General features: G+C 43.2%; 1 protein-coding gene across 3 annotated transcripts in view; it reads right to left on the bottom strand.

Annotated features, from left to right (window-relative positions):
• Positions 1–22,048, bottom strand: part of armc8 (armadillo repeat containing 8) — a 135,690-nt gene that overhangs the window by 22,400 nt on the left and 91,242 nt on the right. For 2 of the 3 annotated variants that reach the window (XM_085985776.1, XM_085985775.1), the window contains exons 15-18: positions 21,756–21,842; positions 20,919–21,011; positions 15,541–15,690; positions 12,016–12,111 (exon numbers count right to left, since the gene is read on the bottom strand). In XM_085985776.1, coding sequence (XP_085841902.1) covers positions 12,016–12,111; positions 15,541–15,690; positions 20,919–21,011; positions 21,756–21,842 — 426 coding nt within the window. Of the gene's footprint in view, positions 1–12,015; positions 12,112–15,540; positions 15,691–20,918; positions 21,012–21,755; positions 21,843–22,048 lie in introns of those variants that run through there. The other variant, XM_085985777.1, reaches the window with a different exon arrangement.

The raw sequence follows: 22,048 nt of genomic DNA, 5'->3' as shown, positions 1-22,048 counted from the left end.
AGAATTTATTTCTGAAGGAACAGAAAAGGATGCAAGTTGATGCAGTAATGAGGACAATGTGGGAAAAGCTGCTTTGTGACATTTGATAGAGGTTTCATTAAAGAGTGAGCTCAGGCACTTAGCTGAACGTGTCTTGTATGAGAGGCAGGGCGCAAGATCTTTCCTAGCTGCACTAGTGGTTCTGCAGGGACTTTCTTTTGGTCCATGTCCTGCTTTGGTACTGATCATCATTTGCCCTCCTCCACCTCCATAGGTGAAGCCTCTTTACAAAGCAAAGTTTTGTAGCAAATGACGATAATCTTTGAGATCATGGTGGCACTGTACTGTAAAGCACCCCCTGATCTGTTGAAGCATAAGAAACTCTGCTTCAAGATTCCTATGGCATGCTCTGATGAAAATGATCTTTTAAGATGTGTCTCATTGTAGCTGCACTCAGCTTGTGTCCATGGCAAGGAAGTCCATAATCATATCCGAAGAGGGCTGCCTTGGCCCCGGAGGAGCCATCGTTTCCTTCTATGTTCACCTTCAAATAAAGCAGCAAAAATGATTGCCTTAGAATGAAAGAATAGCAATTGTTGCCTGGGAAATGGGCACTGACCTGCACAATTCGATGTTGATCGTCACTGACCAGCCGCAGAGTGATAAATGAACTGAAAGGTGTTTCACTCTAAGTAAATGAATTGTGTCGCAGGGTTTGAATGGCCACATGGATACCAACAAGAGTCCCCTGTGCTTTGGGGAATCCAGCAATGTGATGAAAGTGAGCAGCTCTGTCATGCTGCTGTTCCGGTTGTACCAGTTGACCCTGCCAAACAATGCATCTGTTTGATACATGTGCATTGCAAATGGCCTACACTGCATAAAAAAGTTACCAACTCAAAATGCTAGCTTTTGAAGTTATAAGTTTTTTTTTTTTTTAAATGGTGAGCTTTTTCTTTCTTCCCTCAGTTTTGACTGCATAACTGTGTGGTGTCAGCACATAATGGTTATAACCTGTAACTGCACATTAATAATCCACAGCCCAGCTCTTAAATACAATGGCATTTGTTTTTAGAGAGAGTAGAACCCAAGTACGTCTCAATGATTTGCACAAGCTGTACCAACAAATGCTGCTGCTCATTGTTCAGGAGTGACAGATTTGTCATTTGTTTTAGATTTCATTTCCACATCAGGTTGATAGACAACAATTTTATGGTCCATATTTCAACAACTGCTTTTAATGATGCTTCCTTTGAATCAGTGACAGGGAACCATTGTAAGGAACAAATGCTGACAAAGAGTCTAGAGGATAAAAGATGGCTAAGAATGCAGTTATTGATGTCAACCAGTAATTTAAATAAAAGTATGTAATGAATTTTGTAATGCAAAGTTTGCTTATTTTCTAGTACAAGTCTTACAGGTCTCGTTAATTAGATCCAGAAATAACCTAAGCCGAGCAGATTCCTGAAAGCAGGTTTATTAATCGTCAGTAAAGGTAGCATTTTCTGTCCAGTCATTGCCTCCATAGCAACTGCAGAACCATAGACTGGAAATGGAAAAACAAACTATTTCTACAAAAGCCTCTCACTTATTAAAGAAAATTTGAAATCCGATATGTAGAGTTAAGCCTTTAGTGACTGAAAAGCATCTAAACACTATTCCTGACAATACATTTAGAGTTCTATCTAGCAGCAAGACACTCATTTTGGGGGAAAAAAAGGCTGCATCATCCAAATGGGATCCACTTTTAAAAATATATTTTTTTTAAACTGTAAACATATGCAAGTCCAGATAGCATTTAAAAATATCTTTTCCATATTTTAATATAGGGGCAAGGAAACAAGACAGAAATATTACGAGTAAATCATACTTACACTGAGCTCCCAAACAAGACAACTTATACTGTTATTCTTGGAATTACATTTTGGAAAGGACAGCATCAAAGACAAAAATGCACACATTCAAAATGCTATCAGCCACTTCAAAGTGGAGGAAGTGACATGTACAATGCCTAGGTCATCAACAATTTCATTTTTTCTTCTGCAAACCTATCTTAAAAGCTTATTATTGTCACACTCAAGATCTAGTTTTTTTTTATAAACAGACCCACCTGCATAATCAATAATTTATGTTGCACTGACCAGTCATTCTACAATCCAGTAATGAAGCAGTCTTATTCAATCTGCCTCCTTTAATGTGAACATATCACTTGCATTTACATAGTGCCTTTAGCACATGTCCCAAGGCATTTACAGAGGCAAAAATGGATGCCAAGTAGTAGCAGAAGAGCTTGTGGGGATGACCACAGGAATGCTTAAAGAGATAGGTTCTCAGGAAGCTTTTGAAGGGATTAGAGGTAGAAAGGCAGCGAGTAGTGTTTAGGGAAAGAGTTCCAGAGTGTGTGGTCAAGATGGTTGAAGGCCCTGCCACCAATGGTGGACTGAAGGAAGAGCGCTAGACTCAGGAGAGCAAGATCAAGAACCAGGATTTTGAATGCAATACCTAGCAGGATAAGGAACCAATGGCAGCTGGGAAGAATAGGGATAATAAAGGAACAGTGCAGGACATGATGCAGGTAGCAAAGTTTAGGAATAGTTGAGGTTTATGTAGGGTGGAGCTTGGGGGAGCTGGTGAGGAGAACATTACAAAAGTTGAGTCTGGAGGTGATGATGGCAAAGACAAGGTTTTCAGCAGTGGCAGAGAACAAGTACAGGCAGAAGTAATCTGGAGAGCTGGACTTAGGGGCTGCGAAATTGGAGCTTTTAGTGCCGGCCATTAAGGCCGGTTTGGAAGAAAAAATGGCAGCCGCATCACTTCCGCCAGGTCCCACGGTGGCCACCATTTTGGGCAGGTCGGCAGCAGAGCCGTTGCCTGTGCTCATTGCATAAATGGAAATGAGGCAGATCGTGACGTCAATGAGTGTGCAACGCTGATTTGACGCACGATCTGCTGTTTTGGAAGTCGCTGCTCTACTTAATGCCCTCTCCTAATCACAACCAGCTGACCATGCTTTCAGCAGTAGGAAGGACTCCCCCCACCAGCACTATTTAAAGGGATCATCAACAACTTGCAGCTGACTTGCTTTTTAATTTCTACTGGCTCTGTGGAAGTTTGTCGAACCTTTTGGAGCTTTCTAGAGTTGTTTAAAGCTGGTGAGGTGACTGGGAGTGTTGCTGCAAGTGGAGAATGTCTTGCTACTCATTTAAAGGGTTCTGCTCACAACAGTTGCTCCCAGACATGGGGGCTCTACTTGCAGTCCCCCACACGCTCGAGTAGGACAGGGAGGTGGAGCGAAGGAGGACAAGATGCTTGCAGAGGAAAGGGGGGGGGGGGGGGGGGGGCAGGAGAGCTCTCAGCGGGAGGTCTTACCCACCTAGGGTCTTCCGAAAGCACTTATCCTACCTGCACTTAGAATCATAGAATGGTAACAGCACGGAAGGTGGCCATTCGGCCCATCGAGCCCGTACCGGCTCTCTGCAAGAGCACTTCAGCTAGTCCCATTCACCCGCCCTTTCCCTGGAGCCATGCAAATTTATTTTTTTCAGATACTTACCCAACTCCCTTTTGAAAGCCACGATTGAGTCTGCCTCCACTAACCTTTCAGGCAGTGCATTCCAGATCTTAACCAGTCGCTGCGTAAAAGTTTTTTCTTGCGTCGCCTTTGGTTCTTTTGCCAATCATCTTAAATCTGTGTCCTCTAGTTCTTCACCCTTTTGCCAATGGGAACAGTTTCCCTCCATCTACTCTGTCCAGACCCCTCATGATTTTGAACACCTCCATCAAATCTCCTCTCAATCTTCTCTGCTCCAAGGAGAACAACCCCAGCTTCTCCAGTCTATCAACATAACTGAAGTCCCTCATTCCTGGAATTATTTTCTTAAATCTTTTTTGCATCCTCTCTAAGGCCTTCACATCTTTCCCAAAGTGTGGTGCCCAGAATTGGACACAGTACTCCAGCTAGGGCCGAACCAGTGTTTTATACAGGTGCATCATAATTTCCATACTTTTGTGCTCTATATCTCTATTCATGAAGCCCAGGATCCCATAAGCCTTTTTAACTGCTTTCTCAACCTGCCCTGCCACTTTCAACGATTTGTGCACACATACCCCCAGGTCTCTCTGTTTGTGCACCCCCTTCAGGATTGTACCATTTAGTTCATATTTCCTCTCCTCATTCTTTCTACCAAAATGCATCACTTCGCACTTTTCTGCATTAAATTTCATCTGCCACATGTCCGCCCATTTCACCAGCCTATGTCCTCTTGAAGTCTATCACTCACCTCCTCACTGTTCACTATAGTTTTGTCTCATCTGAAAATTCTGAAATTGTGCTCTGGTTACCCATGTCCAAGTCATTAATACATATCAAGAAAAGCAGTGGTCCTAGAACCGACCCCTGGGGAACACCACTGTATACCTCCCTCCAATCTGAAAAACAACCGTTCACCACTACTCTGAGAAGGTAGGAGTAAAGTTTCAGGTCTATGACCATTTTGTCAAAACCCCATATATTGACTTTCAAATGTAATTGCTGCCAGGATGAGGCCAAACCATCTCCTGCAGGGAGGGGAAAGTTAGAGGGACAGCCACCTTTGGAATGTTTTTACACATCAATGGCTTTAATTTGCTGCAATCATTGAGAATGATGAAATAGTCCTTTTTTTTGGTTTGCAAGTAAATAGCGACCTGCTGTTTCTAATGTGGGTGTAAACTGTTTTCGTGGAGACGTTCCAAATTTTAGGTCTGCCTTAGATATTCTCTCGGGTTCAGCGGCAGCGGCTGCTACCGTAAACAGATCTTGTGCTCCTTACATTCAGGGGCTTTCCTGTACTGTATAATATCTAATTATAGGATAGCATAACCCGCGGATATAACCATAGTGGGGGCGATTTTCTCACTGGAGGCGGGTTTCAGTTTGGGTGGGTTTGAAACCCGCCTCCCTGAGACTCTCTGATGAGGTGCTACAAAATTTGTTTGAGGAGGTGACATAACAACATAAGAAATAGGAGCAAGAGTAGGCCATTCGGCCCTTTGAGCCTGCTCTGCCATTCAATGAGATCATGGCTGATCTTCTGCCTCAACTCCATTCACCGGCCCATCACCATGTCCCTTGATGCCCTTACTAGTCAGAAATCTATCGACTTCTGTTTGGAATATACCCAATGACTGAGCCTCCACAGCCCTCTGGGGTAGAGAATTCCAAAGATTCACCACCCTCTGAAGAAATTTCTTCTCCTCTCAGTCCTGAATGGCCTACCCTTTATCCTGAGGCTGTGGCCCCTGGTTCTAGACTCCCCAGCTAAGGGAAACATTCTCCCAGCATCCATCCTATCAAGCCCTGTAATAATTTTGTATGCTTCAATGAGATCCCCTCTCATTCTTCTGAATTCAAGAGAATACAGGCCTAGTTTACTCAATCTCTTCTCATACTACAGTTCCGCCATCCCAGGAATCAATCTCGTGAACCTTCGTTGCACTCCCTCTATGGCAAGTATATCCTTCCTTAGGTAAGGAGACCAAAATTGTACACAGTACTCCAGGTGTGGTCTCACCAAAGCCCTATATAATTGGAGTAAGACTTCTTTACTCCTGTACTCAAATCCTCTTGTAATGAAGGCCAGCATACCATTTGCCTTCCTAATGGCTTGCTGCACCTGCACATTCACTTTCAGTGACTCATGTACAAGGACACCCAGGTCCCTTTGAGCATCTGCATTCCCCAATCTTGCACCATTTAGGAAATACTCTGCCTTTCTGTTTTTTCTACCAAAGTGGATAACTTCACATTTATCCACATTATATTCCATCTGCCATGTTCTCCCCCACTCACTGAGTTTGTCGAGATCCCCTTGAAGCCTCTGCACATCCTCTTCACAACTGACACTGCCACCTAGCTTTGTATCATCAGCAAATTTAGAAAGGTTACATTTAGTCCCCTCATCCAAATCATTGATATAGATTGTGAATAGCTGGGGCCCAAGCACCGATCCTTGCGGTATCCCACTAGTCACAGCCTGCCATCCTGAAAGAGACCCGTTTATCCCTACTCTTTGTTTTCTGTCTGTTAACCAATTCTCAATCCATGCTAGTATATTACCCCCAATTCCATGTGCCCTAATTTTGTTCACAGAACTCTTGTGTGGGACCTTACTGAAGGCCTTCTGAAAATCCAGATACACCACATCTACTGATTTCCCTTTGTCTACTCCACTAGTTACATCCTCAAAAAACTGCAATAGGTTTGTCAAACAGGATTTCCCTTTCATAAATCCATGTTGACTCTGCCCAATCTTACTATTAGTTTCTAAGTGCCCAGTTATTGCATCCTTTATAATAGATTCCAGCATTTTCCCAACTACTGATGTGAGGCTAACAGGTCTGTAGTTCCCCTTTTTCTCTCTCCCTCCTTTCTTAAATAGCAGGGTTACATTTGCTATCCTCCAATCTGCAGGAACTGTTCCAGAATCTATAGAATTTTGGAAGATGACAACCAATGCGTCCACTATTCCAAACTCTCTTAGTTTGACCACTGCCCACCAGTGCCTTACTTTTTCTTACTTTAGTGCTCTCTGCCTCTCCCAATCCTTTGAACACTTTATTTCCCCTTTCTAATGTTACATCCTGGTGCCCATCCCCCTGCCAAATTAGTTTAAACCCTCCCCAACAGCACCCGCGAGGATATTGGTTCCGGCCCTGTTGAGGTGCAACCCATCCGACCTGTACAGGTCCGACCTAGCCCCAGAACCAGTCCGAATGCCCCAGGAATCTAAAGCCCTCCCTCCTGCACTCTCTCTCCAGCCACGCATTCATCTGCACTATCCTCCTATTTCTGTATTCACTAACGCGTGGCACCGGGAGTAATACTACCTTTGAAATCCTGCTTTTTAATCTCTTTCCTAGCTCCCTGAAATCTGCCTGCAGGACCTCATCCCTCTTTCTACCTATGTCGTTGATACCGATATGGACCATGACCTCTGGCTGTTCACCCTCCTGCCTCAGAATGTTCTGCAACCACTCGGTGACATCTTTGACCCTGGCACCTGGGCGGCAATATACCATCCTGGAGTCACGTCTGCAGCCGCAGAAACACCTGTCTGCTCCCCTAACTATCGAATCCCCTACCACTATTGCTTTCCCACTCTTCTTCCTTCGCCCCTGTACAGCTGAGCCACCCGTGGTGCCACGGACTTGGCTCTGGCTATACTCCCCAGAGGAACCATTGCCCTCACCAGTACTCAGAACTGAATACTGGTTGGAGAGTGAGATGCACTCTGGATTCCTGCACTACCTGCCTGGTCCTCCTCTTCCGTCTGGTGATCACCCATTCCCTTAAGCTAGGAGCCATTTATTAGGAGGCTCAGCTTCACCACGGAAGTGGTCACAGAACTCTGCCACCTCCTGCAACCTCAGAGCAGGGCGCAGACGGCTCTCCCAGTGGCCTTCAAGGTCACTGTGGCCCTCAATTTCTTTTGCCAGCGGATCCTTCCAGTCTGGAGACATAGCTAATATCTTCCAGTTCGCCGTTTATCGCTGCATCCGGGAGGCCACAGAGGCTCTGCACTCTGAGAGGGGACGTCATATCTTCTCTCTGAACAGAGAGAAGCAGGAGGAGCGCGCGTGTGGCTTTGCCAGGATATCGCCATCAACTGCACACACGTAACTTTGTGGGCGCCACATACCAATCCCGAGATGTTCCGTAACCAGTCATGATGCCTTCATCCTGCACCAGTCCGGTGTGCCAGCAATCTTCCAACCACCACTTCAAACCAGAGGATGGCTGCTCTGAGACAAGGGCTATCCACTCTGGACCTGGCTGATGACTCCCCTCCACAACCCAACCACTTGTGGCCAGCAATTATATGACGACAGCCATGCTGCCACGAGGAACCTAATCGATCAGACCATCTGGGTGCTCAAGCAATGGTTCCGTTGCCTTGACCGCTCGGGAGGAGCCCTCCAGTGCATGCCGAAGCAGGTGTCCCATTTTGTGGTGGTTTGCTGCACGTTCCACAACTTGGCCATCATGAGGGCACAGCCCTTGCCCCACAGGTTCCACGACCGGAGTAGAAGAGGCAGGCAGCAGATCCCCTTTCCAGATGGGCACATCATCAGACTCCGGTTCCAAAGAATGAAACCCTAGATCGCCGCTGCTCACCACTTCCCTATCTTACCATCCCTCTGTCACAGAACATCACAGCGTTCTCCTGGGCACAAAGCCATCACAAAACAAACAGTCCAAACATAATTTACAAATTTATCAAATCGAAATCAAAATAACAAGTCAACTAATCAACCTTGTGCTCCCTTAGTGTCCATCTTTCGTGTTGCTTTACCTACTCTAGTGCTCCAATGAAGTGCTCCCCCAGAGGCTGCAGCATGGCCAGTGGAAGGCTGCTGACAGCTTTGGAGGACGGCCTCAAGCAGCTCTGGGCCGACAAGGCCCGGATGTAGACTGCACTACCTCGGCATGGGCAGCAGTAGTCTGGACGGGCTGGATGACCGGCAGCAGCAAGGGCACTGGCAGAACACATGTTGTCATCCTGACAGAGGACAGCAGGTTGTTGCCCCACGGAGCCATTGCAACTCCTCTGGGGTAGCACCTCAGCATTCCTAGCCATCTGTTAGGGGACAGATTGCTGGACTGCTGTGACACCCTGCAAGCCCCTTTCCACACTTGTAAACTCAGCCACGACGGCAGCAGTCTGAGCTTCCACTGCAGCACAATGCCTGCAGGACCTCATCCCTCTTTCTACCTATGTCGTTGATACTGATATGGACCATGACCTCTGGCTGTTCACCCTCCTGCCTCAGAATGTTCTGCAGCCACTCGGTGACATCTTTGACCCTGGCACCTGGGAGGCAACATACCATCCTGGAGTCACGTCTGCAGCCGCAGAAACACCTGTCTGCTCCTCTATCGAATCCCCTACCACTATTGCTTTCCCACTCTTCTTCCTTCCCCCCCCCTGTAGTTACTTCCACCTGTGCTGCAAGGGAAGCTGCGCCATCGCCCATCACACGCAGCATCATGGCTGGGTCCACAAGGTCTCCCATGGAGTTGCCCATCATTTCCATCCTGGAAATCACAGGTGCCAAGCTCCACGCAATGTTGAAGCCAGACTTCTCCATGCTCCTCGACACGAACAAGAGGTAGGCTTTCCATTGCACCTAGCATTACTGTGTGCATGCCCATCACCCTTCTTCTGAAGGCCGCCCCATTGAGGTCATCATCAGAGTCCTGTGCAGCAGAACTCGTGCGCGGACTTGCCCTCCGGGGAGCTGGCACCCGAATTACCCTTTCCCCTGGCCTGGCTGCAGTTCACTCGTGCCTGATGACTCACCATGTGCAGATCCCACTTCTATACTACCCTCAAGTCCACACAGTGCCATTTTCTGAGCTAGTGCCTGCGAGTGTCGGATGCAGTGAAGGTGCGTCTTCTCCTCCTTCACTGTCTTCCTCCATCACTTCGGGGAGAGGCTGGCCAGGTTGGAGTTCTTGAGTATCTGAAAGGAGAAATGCACAAGGGTCGGGTTGTGGCGAGGGGAGGGGGGAAAGCAAGATATCCATGCATACACCATCAGCAGCTTGTAAGTGAGAAATGATTGTGGGATGAGGGGGACGTGGGATGTGAGCAGGAGGATTAGGTATAAGCATATGGTCATCAGCAATGCTTTCAACTCCCCCGCTCGCCACGGACGCTGTGACTCCCTCTCTAATGATGTCCAGAACTACTTCCTCCAGCTACGTCAGGTTCTGCAGACAGGCTTCCCCTCCACCCGTCTGCTGCTGCTCCTGGCGGTTATGTGCGACCTTTTCCTGCAAGAGAAAGGGAAGTGTGTCAGCGAGTGTGGTGCAATGTGTTTGGGTGATGTGCCTGCCATGTTTGAATAGCTGACTGTGTGCAAGGTGTGAGATGTGGGTGCGAGTCTTGCAGCAGTGGTAAGTATGTGAGGGTGAGGTGAAGCTATGATTGTGAGGTAGGAGTGGTGATTGCTAGAGATTGTTGGTAGGTGAGTAATGGGGGTGTGGTGCATTGAGCCGTGTGAGAGGCTAGTGGTGCAGTTGGTGGGATATGGCATTTGAAGATGCATTCACTCACCTTGACCACTTGTGTGAGGTCATTAAACTTTTTGCGGCACTGGATCCAGGTCCTGGGGACAACACACGTCACACGGACGGCTTCAGCGATCTCCTCCCACATCTTTCTGGTGTTCTACCTTGAAGGTCTCTTGCCCCCCCTACAGGTAGAGGACCGGGCGGTGTCTTTCAACCCCCAGGGCCAAGGCCTCCAGTGCTGCATCTGAAAATCTCCTCGTCCTTTCCCTTAGCTGTTGGGCCATGGCTTTCTCCACAATGACAATGAGGTGCTTCTGCAACAATGCACCTCCCCTTTAAGTAGTGCAAAGAGCCTGGGCCAAACTTTATTGGCCAGTAGACTGCACCCGATATTAGCCTCCTTGTTCAGTGCTAAGCCAATCAGCAGCGCGCTTAGCATGGAGATCAGCACTGCAATCATTATAATGAGCAGGCAGCACACAAACCTACACCACTTTGAATGGGTGCCCATTTTCAGGGCTTATCCAATTCCTAGGCCAGGCAGTCTTGGTTGTAGCATATGGGGTTAGAAGCTCAGTTCAAGGTTGAACAGAACAGCAAGATTTCATACCATCACATGCAGTCCGAGAGACGGACTCACAAGTTAGACTGCAGAGCTTTAGTTTTGCTGATATGAAGTTTGAACCATTCTGGCTTATCCACAACTTGGATTTGGATAAGCAGTCAGACAGCACAATGAGGTTATGGAGTCAGCAGTGGCAGAGTAGAGGTAAAGGTGAGTAAGCTCAGTATTCATATGGAAGGTGAAGCTAAACCCATGGCTACAGAGGATATGGTCAAGGGGAAGCATGTAAACAAGGAATAAAAGGGTCCAAAAATGGAACATTGGGGCATTCCAGAGTTGACAGTTAAGGAGGAGTGAAGGGTATGAGCCAGCTGAGAGAAGGGAGGCGAGAGGAGTGAAGTTAGAGAGTGAAGCAATGTTCATTAGGAATGGTGGAAAAAGTCCAGGTTTAGTAGCCAGTCAAAGGGATCCAGGGCCCAGTTGACTGGCTCATGGTCAGGGTGCAGGCCTGACTGGTTGGCAATTGGGGTCAGCTGACATGTGTTCAGACGAGATCTGGAGTCAGATAACGGGTGATCAGTTGAGGTCCAGTGCCAGATGGCTGACTGACGATTAGGGTCCAGAATCTAGCTGGCTAGTTGTCGGAGCTGTGTGTAACTGCCTTGGGGCACTTTTCTACATTAAAGGCGTTGTATAAATACCAGCAGTAGCTGTCGTTGTTGTAATACAAGTACACTGAATCGATATTGCATCAAAACATCGCAAAATGACATTGATATCCAGTTCATACACACTTCCAGAAAGCTTGATGCTCAATCATAATTCAATAAGTTATTATTCAGAGTTTTATTTTGTTAACCAGTCTGATCATGTGCACAGCTATGCCAGTAGAATTATTGTATCAATGTGTGCTCCTGCAAATGTGCAAGTGTAAGCAAAGTGCACTACTAATTTTGAGGTAAAATTCTGGGAAAATAATGAAGTTTCTAAACTACTACAAGTTATAAATGATCAGTCTAACCTTTTGGGAAAAAATAAACAGGGAACAGGTGAAGACAGATTATGGCTTGCAGGTGTGGTACAGGTTAACATCTTTTAATCTATCCAGTATCAGTATGTTAAAAAGAAATCCATTCAAAACAAGCATTGAAACCGCCATTTCATCTATTCTTAAAGGAACAGTGCTATGCAATGGAATCTATACTCAACCCAATTATGGCAAGTACACTACACTGATGATGCATTAAATAACTGCAAAGTCAGTTTTGATATCCAATTCATGCCAGGATATTCCATGTTAAAAGCACAGATAAAGTGCAGGTTGTTTGCACAGACAAGATACACAACATATATATTCAAATGAAAATGCTTCAGCATATTTTAACATAAATGTCTCCAAAAAAATGTTACTTACCTGTTCTTTAACTTCAATATTATGTTCCCCTTCAAGGATGAGGGTCACTGCTTGCATTATCTGTTTTCCATGAGTGCTCATTATCTGGTCTATGTGCTGGCAATAAAACAGAGGCACATTATATACTCAAAATAAAAGCGCGCGAACTTCTCTTCAATGTTTAATTGCTTTATACAACAACTCAAAAAAAAAGTAAGTGATACAAATCAATGAAAGTGCAGCACTGATAAAATTAAAGCTGCAAGAGTCTACAGAAGATGCTGTAGACTCTAGAGGATGGCCTTTAACCAAAATTGTTCCTTGCACAAACTTTTACACTTGTAAATAAAATAGAAATTGAACTTCACCATTCTGCAACAGTTCCTAGAGACGTTCTGAACAATGGAATAAAATTGAACAATAATAAAATGTGAAGTTTTTTTTTAATTCATTGCTGGGGTGTGGGCATCGCTGGCAATGCCAGCATTTATTGCCCAACCCTAATTGCCCTCGACAAGGTGGTGGTGAGCCACCTTCTTGAACTGTTGCAGTTCATGCAGTGAAGGTACAGGAAACTTTCGTTTAACCGGAGGTTAAATGCCCGGAAAGCTCTATCCACCGGCAAAATTCAGGAGTCGGTTCAGATAAGTTTTTTTTACTTCTCGTTGCTTTTTTTCTCCAGTTGTGGCTCTGCAAGGTCTAGCTGAAGCTGTTGCTTAGCTACAGAGACGCTTGCAAGCTACGCCGACTGTTTTGAAGCAGGGTTTGTTGCTTCACATGGAGCTCAGAAGCTCCGTATGTTTTAACATTGGCGCTGGTTTCTCCAGCAGTTTTGATGGAACGGCAACAGCTCGGTCCGGTCAGTGCCAGATACCAGAAAGTTTCCTGTACTCCCACAGTGCTGTTAGGGAGGGAGTTCCAGGATTTTGATCCAGCGACGATGAAGGAATGGCGATATACTTCCAAGTCAGGATGGTGTGTGACTTGGAGGGGAACTTGGAGGTGGTGTTCCCATGCGCCTGCTGCCCTGGTCATCTAGGTGGTGGAGGTCGCAGGTTTGGGAAGTGCTGTCGAAAAAGCCTTGGCGAGTTGCTGCAGTGCATCTTGTAGATGGTACACACTGCAGCCATGGTGCACCAGTGGTGGAGGGAGTGAATGTTTAAGGTGGTCAATGGGGTGCCAATCAAGCGGGCTGCTTTGTCCTGGATGGTGTCGAGCTTCGAGTATTGTTGGAGCTGCACTCATCCAGGCAAGTGGAGAGTATTCCATCACACCCCTGATTTGTAAATGGTGGAATGGCTTTGAGGAGTCAGGAGGCGAGACCGAATACCCAGCCTCTGAACTGCTTTTATAGCCACAGTACTTATGTGCCTGGTAAAGTTAAGTTTCTGGTCAATGGTGATCCCCAGGATGTTGATGGTGGGGATTTGGCGATGGCAATGTCATTGAATGTCAAGAGGCAGTGGTTAGACTCTCGCTTGTTGGAGATAGTTATTGTCTGGCACATATGTTCTTGCCACTCCTCAGCCCAAGCCTGAATGTCATCCAGGTCTTGTTGCATGCGGGCATGGACTGCTTCATTATCTGAGGAGTTGCGAATGGAACTGAACACTGTGCAGTCATCAGCAAACATCCCCACTTCTGACTTTATGATGGAGGGAAGTTCATTGATGAAGCAACTGAAGATGGTTGGGTCTAGGAACTCCTGCAGCGATGTCCTGGGGTTGAGATGATTGACCTCCAACAGCCACAACCATCTTCCTTTGGGCTAGGTGGAATTAACCACCGATTCCCATTGACTTCAGTATTACTGGGGCTCCTTGATGCTACACTTGGTCAAATGCTGCCTGGATGCCAAGTAAATGGGGAAGCAAGGTTTGTGCTTCACATTTCATTCCTCACTCAATCCTATTTGTTATTTATATTGAGAGTTAATAAATGCTGCAGTGATTTTTTTATAATTGATTGATCAACTACAAATGGGATTCTTGGTTTTATATACATGGCACTGATCTTGGAAGCAAGGAGCGATGTTGAATTTGTACAAGACATTGGTTGGGCCACAATTAGAGAACTGCCTGCAATTTTACACATTCTAAAATTAGAGGCATGAAAAGGTACAGTGAAGTTTTAGGAAAATTATACCACAAACTAGAAAATAATGAATTGTTTTTGAGACAGAAAGTAGTAAAAGATTGTAACAAGGGGATACAGATCAGGGTTATCACAAGATCAAAGGGGGAAGTTAGCAAAATATTTTCACAGGGGTTGTTAGAAAACAAAATTCTTTACAAGTGGCTGACAAGGCAGAGACTAAACAAAGGGAACTGGATAAGTACTTGAAATAGAATATAAAAATACATAGGGAACGGGTATGGAAATGGGACTAGAGTAGGCAGCTCCAGCTGAAGAGCACAGGATTGATGGGCTGCTGACCCATCTTCTGATATGTAATTTCTATGATTCTACAACAAAGTTTTGAATTATTAGGTCCTACCAACATTATTTTTATAAATAGGAAATGCTATGATCTCCAAATAATGCAAAGGCCATTATACAGAGAAGAGGGCCAGAACTGTTTAAGTAATATTAAGCATCTTAATGTGCTGAAAATCAGATTCACATGGGTGCTACCAACCACTGTTGCAATACTATTATCTGCACAGCACTGGAATCCCAATGCCTTGCAGCATGGATGTGAGTATGCCCCTATAACCCTCTTTAAGAGAACTTATCAATTTCAACTGTGCTGCAGGTGGTGCGCAGAGGGTGGGAAAACAAATGCTTCCGAGCTCCAAGCAGTTTCATAACCGTATTGGTGAAAGTCAGGGAAACAAATTGCACACCTGCCCTCTTAGCTGGGATAATGGGCGACACAAGGAGGCCCAAATGAGGAAAGAGTGGAGAAAAGAGAATGTTAAAATGAAAAACAATACATTTGCTTCTCATGCATCATCTCAGATGGGAAATGGTTGCTACTTAAATTCAATAGAGTATCAATCCATTTTTATACATCAAGTAAATATAGATCTAATATTTTTCACACAAAAGTCCAAGACTCCCCAGACCAAAGAACAGGACTCCTATTGGAAATACTGCAACAGCTACATACAATTTATTTACACACCTATGTACATATGGCTATCTGCAAATACATAAAAGATAATGTCTTGGGGTCTTGTTTAACAAATCAAATGTTCCATTTAATGTTGTGCTTCAGGGAAGCAGACTTTTGTACCCTTCAAAGCTGAAAAGCGAACATGATGTTTGGAAAGAATCATTCTGTAAAATGCTACACATATGTACACTTTTTACAGGTGCAAATATTTGTCACTGGCCATGATCCTGAAATTTACAAACAGTTACAATTATCCTCGGATTGATTTCAGCACTTTAGAATTATCTACAATAACCTGTACTTTCCTCATTTCGAGCTGTGGTCTTAAAGGGACAGGCCATTTTAGTAGCTAGACATCACAATGCTCAGGACCAGAGAGAGATCGGTTAGAATGGAAAACGGTAGGCGTTCAATTTACAAATACATACGGGCCTAGTGGATAGGAGATTCCTGAGGAGCCCCAGAGTCTTCATTAGTACATTCACATCTGAATCCGAGAGCAATCTGAAGAGTTGTTCTGTACTCAGTCCTCGCAAAATGTCTGTCTTTATCTTCTGGTCAGCTTGAAAAGCCATATTCTAAAGAGAATAAAATGGATGCTTTAAATTGCATTCTGCCTGTCTTCTATTGCTGGAAAAATGATCTGCAGTATCTTATATGGCAAGTTTTTTTAAACCTTGAAGACTGATATGCCTATCATATTTTAAAAGCTTGCGCACTATAGAAATATGTAGGTGTAAGGGCGAGGACAATAAGAAAACAAGGAAACCAACATGGGGTATGAACAATATATTTCTTCACCAGCTTCAAAAATAAAATCCAAACTTTTTTTAAAAATAAAAAATGCTTTTAGTGTCAACTCATATCAGACAGTATATAGCACAAAAATTAAATATGTAAAATATTGTTTTTATTTTATGTCCTTTGCAATATTCAGTAAGAACTTTATGAAACATGTTTAAGTGCTGTAAAAACGGTGTTCTGCAAAATGTAATACAGCAAATTTAAAACATTTAACCATAACTTGCAGCAAAATGATTACTTGTGGTTGGCAGATCTATCGACATTACAAATAGTTTTCAGTATTCCTTTATTTACAGTAGGAAATGGGAGAAAAACAGCTTGGATTCTCATCTGTTACTACAAACCTGGTGTCCAAACAGGAATGCAAGGTCAATGCCACATATCCTGCCACCCTCTTTCTATAAAATTATGAAGTCAAAGGTGAATTTTAGCTGTTCATAACCCACGGCTCCTGCCCACCTTTAGCCCTCCCACTAAGAGCTACAGAGTACCATCCCAAGGAAGTGATCACAGTTGTCAAATTAGAACTACTTTTGATCACTACCCTTTGTTCTCGATTATCCAGCCAATTCGCTATTGAATTCATAACTTTCTACCTTTATACCAGAGCTATTACTTCAGCCTCATCTCTTATGCGGGGTCCTATCCAGTGTTTTCTCAAAATTGAAGTGCACAATATCAACCACATTACTCTCGTCAATTACATTCACAAAGATTTAAAATGAGTTAGCTAGCCATAACCTGACTTTCATAGATCCACACAATAGGTTACACCCAAAACTGTCACACTGGTACAGAGGCGGGAACAGGGCCCTTCCTAGGATGCATCCTTCACTCTGAGAATGCTCAATAGCAACAACAAATGTAAAATCAAAATAATATTACATTTCTCAGCAATGTCATTCCGCACCTAAATAAGTGGGTACACAGAGGAAACAACACTCCAATCTGGCATGTAGGGTCATAGCAGGTTATAATGACAAGTAGCACAGCTTGGAGCAAGGTCACCTCATCACAGAAGAGTTGCATTTATCTCCAACTCAGCAAAGTTTGAAAGCTGAATCTCTCACATCATTTTATTTTTAAAGTTTTATTTTTAAAGTTTTTTTTTAATGACGATGCTCAGACAGGCATGAAATAGAACATTGCACGTCAGGCCTGTTTCTGAACTGCAATGAAATTCTCATCAGTAGGATAAATCTCAGAGAGCCACATTCTACAATGTATTATCTAACACAAGCCAAATTCTGATGTTCACACTTAGAACCGACAAGTAAATCCACAAGCTGATAAATAAGTACAATCAAGGTCATCCATACAAAAAACTATGCTAATCTCATTAGACAGATTTGTCTAGGAGTGTATTCCAGTTTAGATTTCTGATCAGGGCCCTCAAGTTTGAATCCAGTCTCTACTAACATACCCATCCATACTTTCCTCCTGTCCCAAAAGATTTTCATACCAACTAGGATATCCGACAGAAAAAAAAACATGGGATAGAGGACCCTTTACGCACTTATCCCAGTCAAACAGGCTGCAACACTGTCTGCATTCATAGAAGGGTCTGTCCACTGAATTATCTCATGCTTAGCACCAAAAAAAAATGTGGGTGCAGAAGGAGAGAAAGCAGAAGAGGGGGAAAAAGTGAATTCGACTTTCTGATGAATTTAATATCTAAAAAGTTATTTTGCCTATCTCTATATACAGATTATCCTATTGTCCATATCTGACTTATCCTCTGCTTATATTTCAATCAGGAAGGGGGTGCAGGCACAGAGACCTGGAGGTTCATGTACACAAATCTTTGAAGATGGCAGGCAAAGTTGATAAAGCCGATAAAAAAAACATATTGGATCACTGGTTTTATAGATAGAGGCAGAGTACAAAAGCAAGGAAGTTAGGCCAAATCTTTATAAAGCACCAGTTAGGCCTAAACTGGAGTACTGTGCACAACAATGGAAATCACGTGATACCGTTCCTTTAAGCAGGTTCTGAGAGCTGTCCACGAATCGGTCCCAATTCCCAACTAAGTCTTTTCAAACAGTGGTAGACACAGTAGACTCTGCGTTTTCAGCAACGCAGGATTTTAACAAAGCTTGAACTCAAATCACAGAGAAAAGACATTGGGAAGGAGGGCAAGAACTGTATCTGTAAGCAATAATTTACATGGAAAGGATGAACAACAGCATAACTCAAAGCAGGTAAACTGACTTTATTTCTTATTCATTTACTGTACACATACATTTGGATTAGACCACGGCACCAAAAATTAAGGATGCACCAGAATCTTTATACTTTCAATAAAAGAGCTAGCTGTGGCTCAGTGGGTAGCACACTCGCCTCTGAGTCAGAAGGCTGTGGGTTCAAGTTCCACTCCAGAGACTTGAGCACAGAAAGCTAGGCTGACATTCCAGTGCAGTGCTGAGCACTGGTCAGAGGTGCTCTCTTTCGGATGAGACGATAAACCGAGGCCCTGTCTACTCTCGCATGTGGACGTAAAAGATCCCATGACACTATATCGAAAAGGAGCAGGGGCGTTATCCCCAGTGTCCTGGCCAATATCTATCTTTCAATCAACATCAGTAGAACAGATTATCTGGTCAATATGACATTGCTGTTTGTGGGAGCTTGCTATGCGCAAATTAGCTGCCATGTTTCCTACATTAGAAGAGTGACTACACTTCAAAAGTACTTCATTGGCTGTAACCTTGGGACGTCCTGGGGTTATGAAAAGCACTATATAAATGCAAGTCTATTCTTTCTAACATATTAATCCTTTGTTCGAGAAACATTTTTTTCCCCCTTCTACGTAGATTCAAGCATGCTTTGCACACTGCAAAACTGTACTTCATTGTACTTCATTGAACAATATAAGCATCTGGGAAACACTTCATGAGAAGATCTAGTTTTTAAAACAAAGTTCACGCATTCACTGAAGCAACCTTCGGTCAAATCAAAACAGCATGCTACAGGAGGTTATTGTGCGAAGAAACATCAACAGTAACTGACGTGACCAAAGGAGGTCATATATTTAAGATTAGCACCAAAAGAGAGATGCTAGGGGACATTTCATTAACAGAGGGTTACTAAGATATAGACTGCCCTCACAGAAACAGAATCACAATGGCTTTTAAAAGGGAAGTGGATAAATATCTGTTAAAGAAAAATCGGAAGAAGTAAAATCATATGGGGAATCAACAGGGGATTGGAATGAAGTACATTCAGAGAGCTGGCACAGGCACATTGGCTCAAATAGCCTCCTTCTGTGCTTTAATATCAAATGATTCTATGCAACATATGCAAATTGAAGTTATAGGTATCGAATTAGTCTGAAGAACTGTTTCTAAGTAAACACTGTTGAGAATGGGAGAAAGATGTGAGGAAGGAACCAGACTTACAAACAACATATAGCAGGAGAGGTCAAGACCACAGCAAGAAAGTATATTTAAATAAGCTGGCAGTATTGAGCTATATAGACCAAGGAAAAACTTGGGGCCCATGCTTAATTAATTTACACAGTTGGTATGAAATACAAAAATGCCATAAAATAATCCAGCCAATACAAAAAAACATCTTTGCCAGTTTAAATGTAGTATAATTCAAAATAGTTCTTGCTTGAAATAAAATCAAATTATCTAGTACTGTAGTTCAAATTATGTAATTTAAATTAAAAACAGTACAGGAGTTTTTATTTTATAAACAATTTTAATTTCATTTAATAATTTGAAGTTGCATAATTCTAATTAAAATAGTTGACTATACCGTTCTAAATCAACAAGCCCGATAACTAATCCAACTTTTTGGCATTTTACTTGAAGTAATTTATTTTGTCAGTTTGCAGATATTTCTTAATTCAAACCCCCCTGCCTGGAGTCCACAATCACAATAAGGACAAAAGAGCTGTGCATTCTTCCAAAATTTCAATCCTTATAAATTCAGTGAATTTGGTTCCTAAGATGGCTCACTGGGTGAATACATGGTACTGAGCCACATAGACCAGCAGGGTATGTCCTGAATTAGCTGGTCTAAAACACAGTCACAGATGGATGCCCTGCCAAAGTTAGTTCCAGCACCACTGTACTTGGGAGGTGGAGAAAACAAAATCAGCCCATTCCCACCACTAATCACTTTTCCCAGTGTCCTCTACTGACAATTGTGCACATGTGGACATTGAGTGAGGATAGACAAGGGCACGGTTCAGACACCTCCATGCTGTGTTTGAACTGCCCGTCGACACTCACTGTCTGGGCTCACACATGCAGAATGGTGACTTGGATGAAGTACTTTGGGGGGCGGGGGGGGGGGGGGGGGGGTGCTAGTTCAACACGAGTTTTTGACCAAGCTTTTGGTCACCTCTCCTAATCTCTCTCTTTGGCTCAGCGTCTGTTTTTCTCAGGTATCCATAAAGCATCATGGGGCATTTTTCCATGTTAAAAGGTGCTATATAAATGCAAGATGTTGTTGTTGAGCCACCTCCTTTAGGAAAGGAGTGGGGAATGGGGCAGAAAATTGGAAAAACAAATAAATTCAATGGACTGATTGGTAGGAAACAACTGCATTAAGCATTTTAATTTAATAATCACTCAACTGCTTTTTGGTAACAAACATACACTTAGCTGTTAAATGTTGACCTCTTTAGAAAAAGAGAGATCAAATAGAAAGTCAATTTCTACCATACTTCAAAATACTGCCCATCGCAAACTCATCACATATCAGAGGACCATAAATTCTTAAGTAGTCCTTTCTACCAGTGCAGAAACTGTGTCTGTGTCCACATCTATTGGTGTTTTACAGAAAGTAAACTTTGCAACAAATACATTGCAAAAGTACAGCAAAACAACAGGCCGAAATGCACCCAGGCAGTTCTGCAACTCAAGTGAGTGGAGTGGTAGACATTTAAAAAGCTCTTGAGCCATCATTTAGAATAACCTGAGATTGTTTGTAAGGACTAAATAATTTGAAGTGCATCAACATGATTTGCCATATTACAGAAAGTACTTACCATTAAAGCCCATATCCCATTAACTCGGAGGGCTGGGTTTTCACTCTGAGTCAAGTTGCACAATAGCTCTACAGCTCCTGACTCCAAGATAGGCTGTAACATAGATAATACATTTTTGAAAATATATTTTATTAAAGGGATTTTCTATAGCTTGTCTCCTCCCAAAAGCTCCAATTAGAATTTTAAAAAAAGTGATCAAAAATAACTTTTTAACCATTTTTCCCCAATTCAAATCTTTCACCACTGGGAAGTAGACAACAGCCACACAAAGGCCAAACTGTCTCGAATACCTGAGCTCACCTGTAACCATAGTTCTGCAGTACTCTACAGTAAAGCATACCCATTGCCAATCATATCCAAGCACTCACATTCCAGACTGGAGCAACAGGTTTATCTGCTCAAAACAATTCTACTTCCTATACAGAACACTTGGTTCAGGACAACAAAAACATCTAGCTCACACCATATCTGGCCCAGGAATGCCTGATTCTGATAATGATACAAAAAAGGAGAAATATTTTAATTCCAGCCAAAAATATGCCTCACCTTGACGCTTGCCATTTCAGCAACCAAACCACTAACTATTTCAGTTTACCGGTTATCTTTGGGTTATTTTTACTGTGCTGTTTTACTTCTAAAAAACATATTTCATTTGCATTTTATAATGCAACATTAAAACGTTGTAACAAAATATGATTTTTAAATCTTATACTTCAAGCTACATGGCCGAATTAATATTCCTTATTTTGTCAGTCACCAGTTGACATTTAGATACATTTAATAATTAGTACTAACAGCAATGGTAGTTATATGTCCATTCATTTGCTAAAGACCAACCTCTTTACTTGGGGAGAATTCAAGGAGAAGATTGCACAGTGTTGATGACGCCACTACAAGGACCTCATCAGGAGCATTTTGTAATAACTGAAAGATAAAAAGACAAGTACCAAGGTGCTTCTTCAACTGCTTTGTATTCTCCAACTTGCTTTAGCACAACAAAACATTCCTGCGCAAATTGGCTGCCGCGTTTTCTACATTACAACTGTGACTACACTTTAAAAGTACTTAATTGGCTGTGATGCATTTTGGAACATCCTGTGGCTGTGAAAGGCACTATATAAATGGGAGTT

This window comes from Somniosus microcephalus, chromosome 4 (assembly GCF_052327205.1).
Source record: "Somniosus microcephalus isolate GS21.2 chromosome 4, FLI_Smic_1.0, whole genome shotgun sequence".
Lineage (NCBI taxonomy): Eukaryota > Metazoa > Chordata > Chondrichthyes > Squaliformes > Somniosidae > Somniosus > Somniosus microcephalus.
The sequence above is the reverse complement of the archived record's forward strand: the minus strand, read 5'-3'. Positions and strand labels throughout refer to the sequence as shown.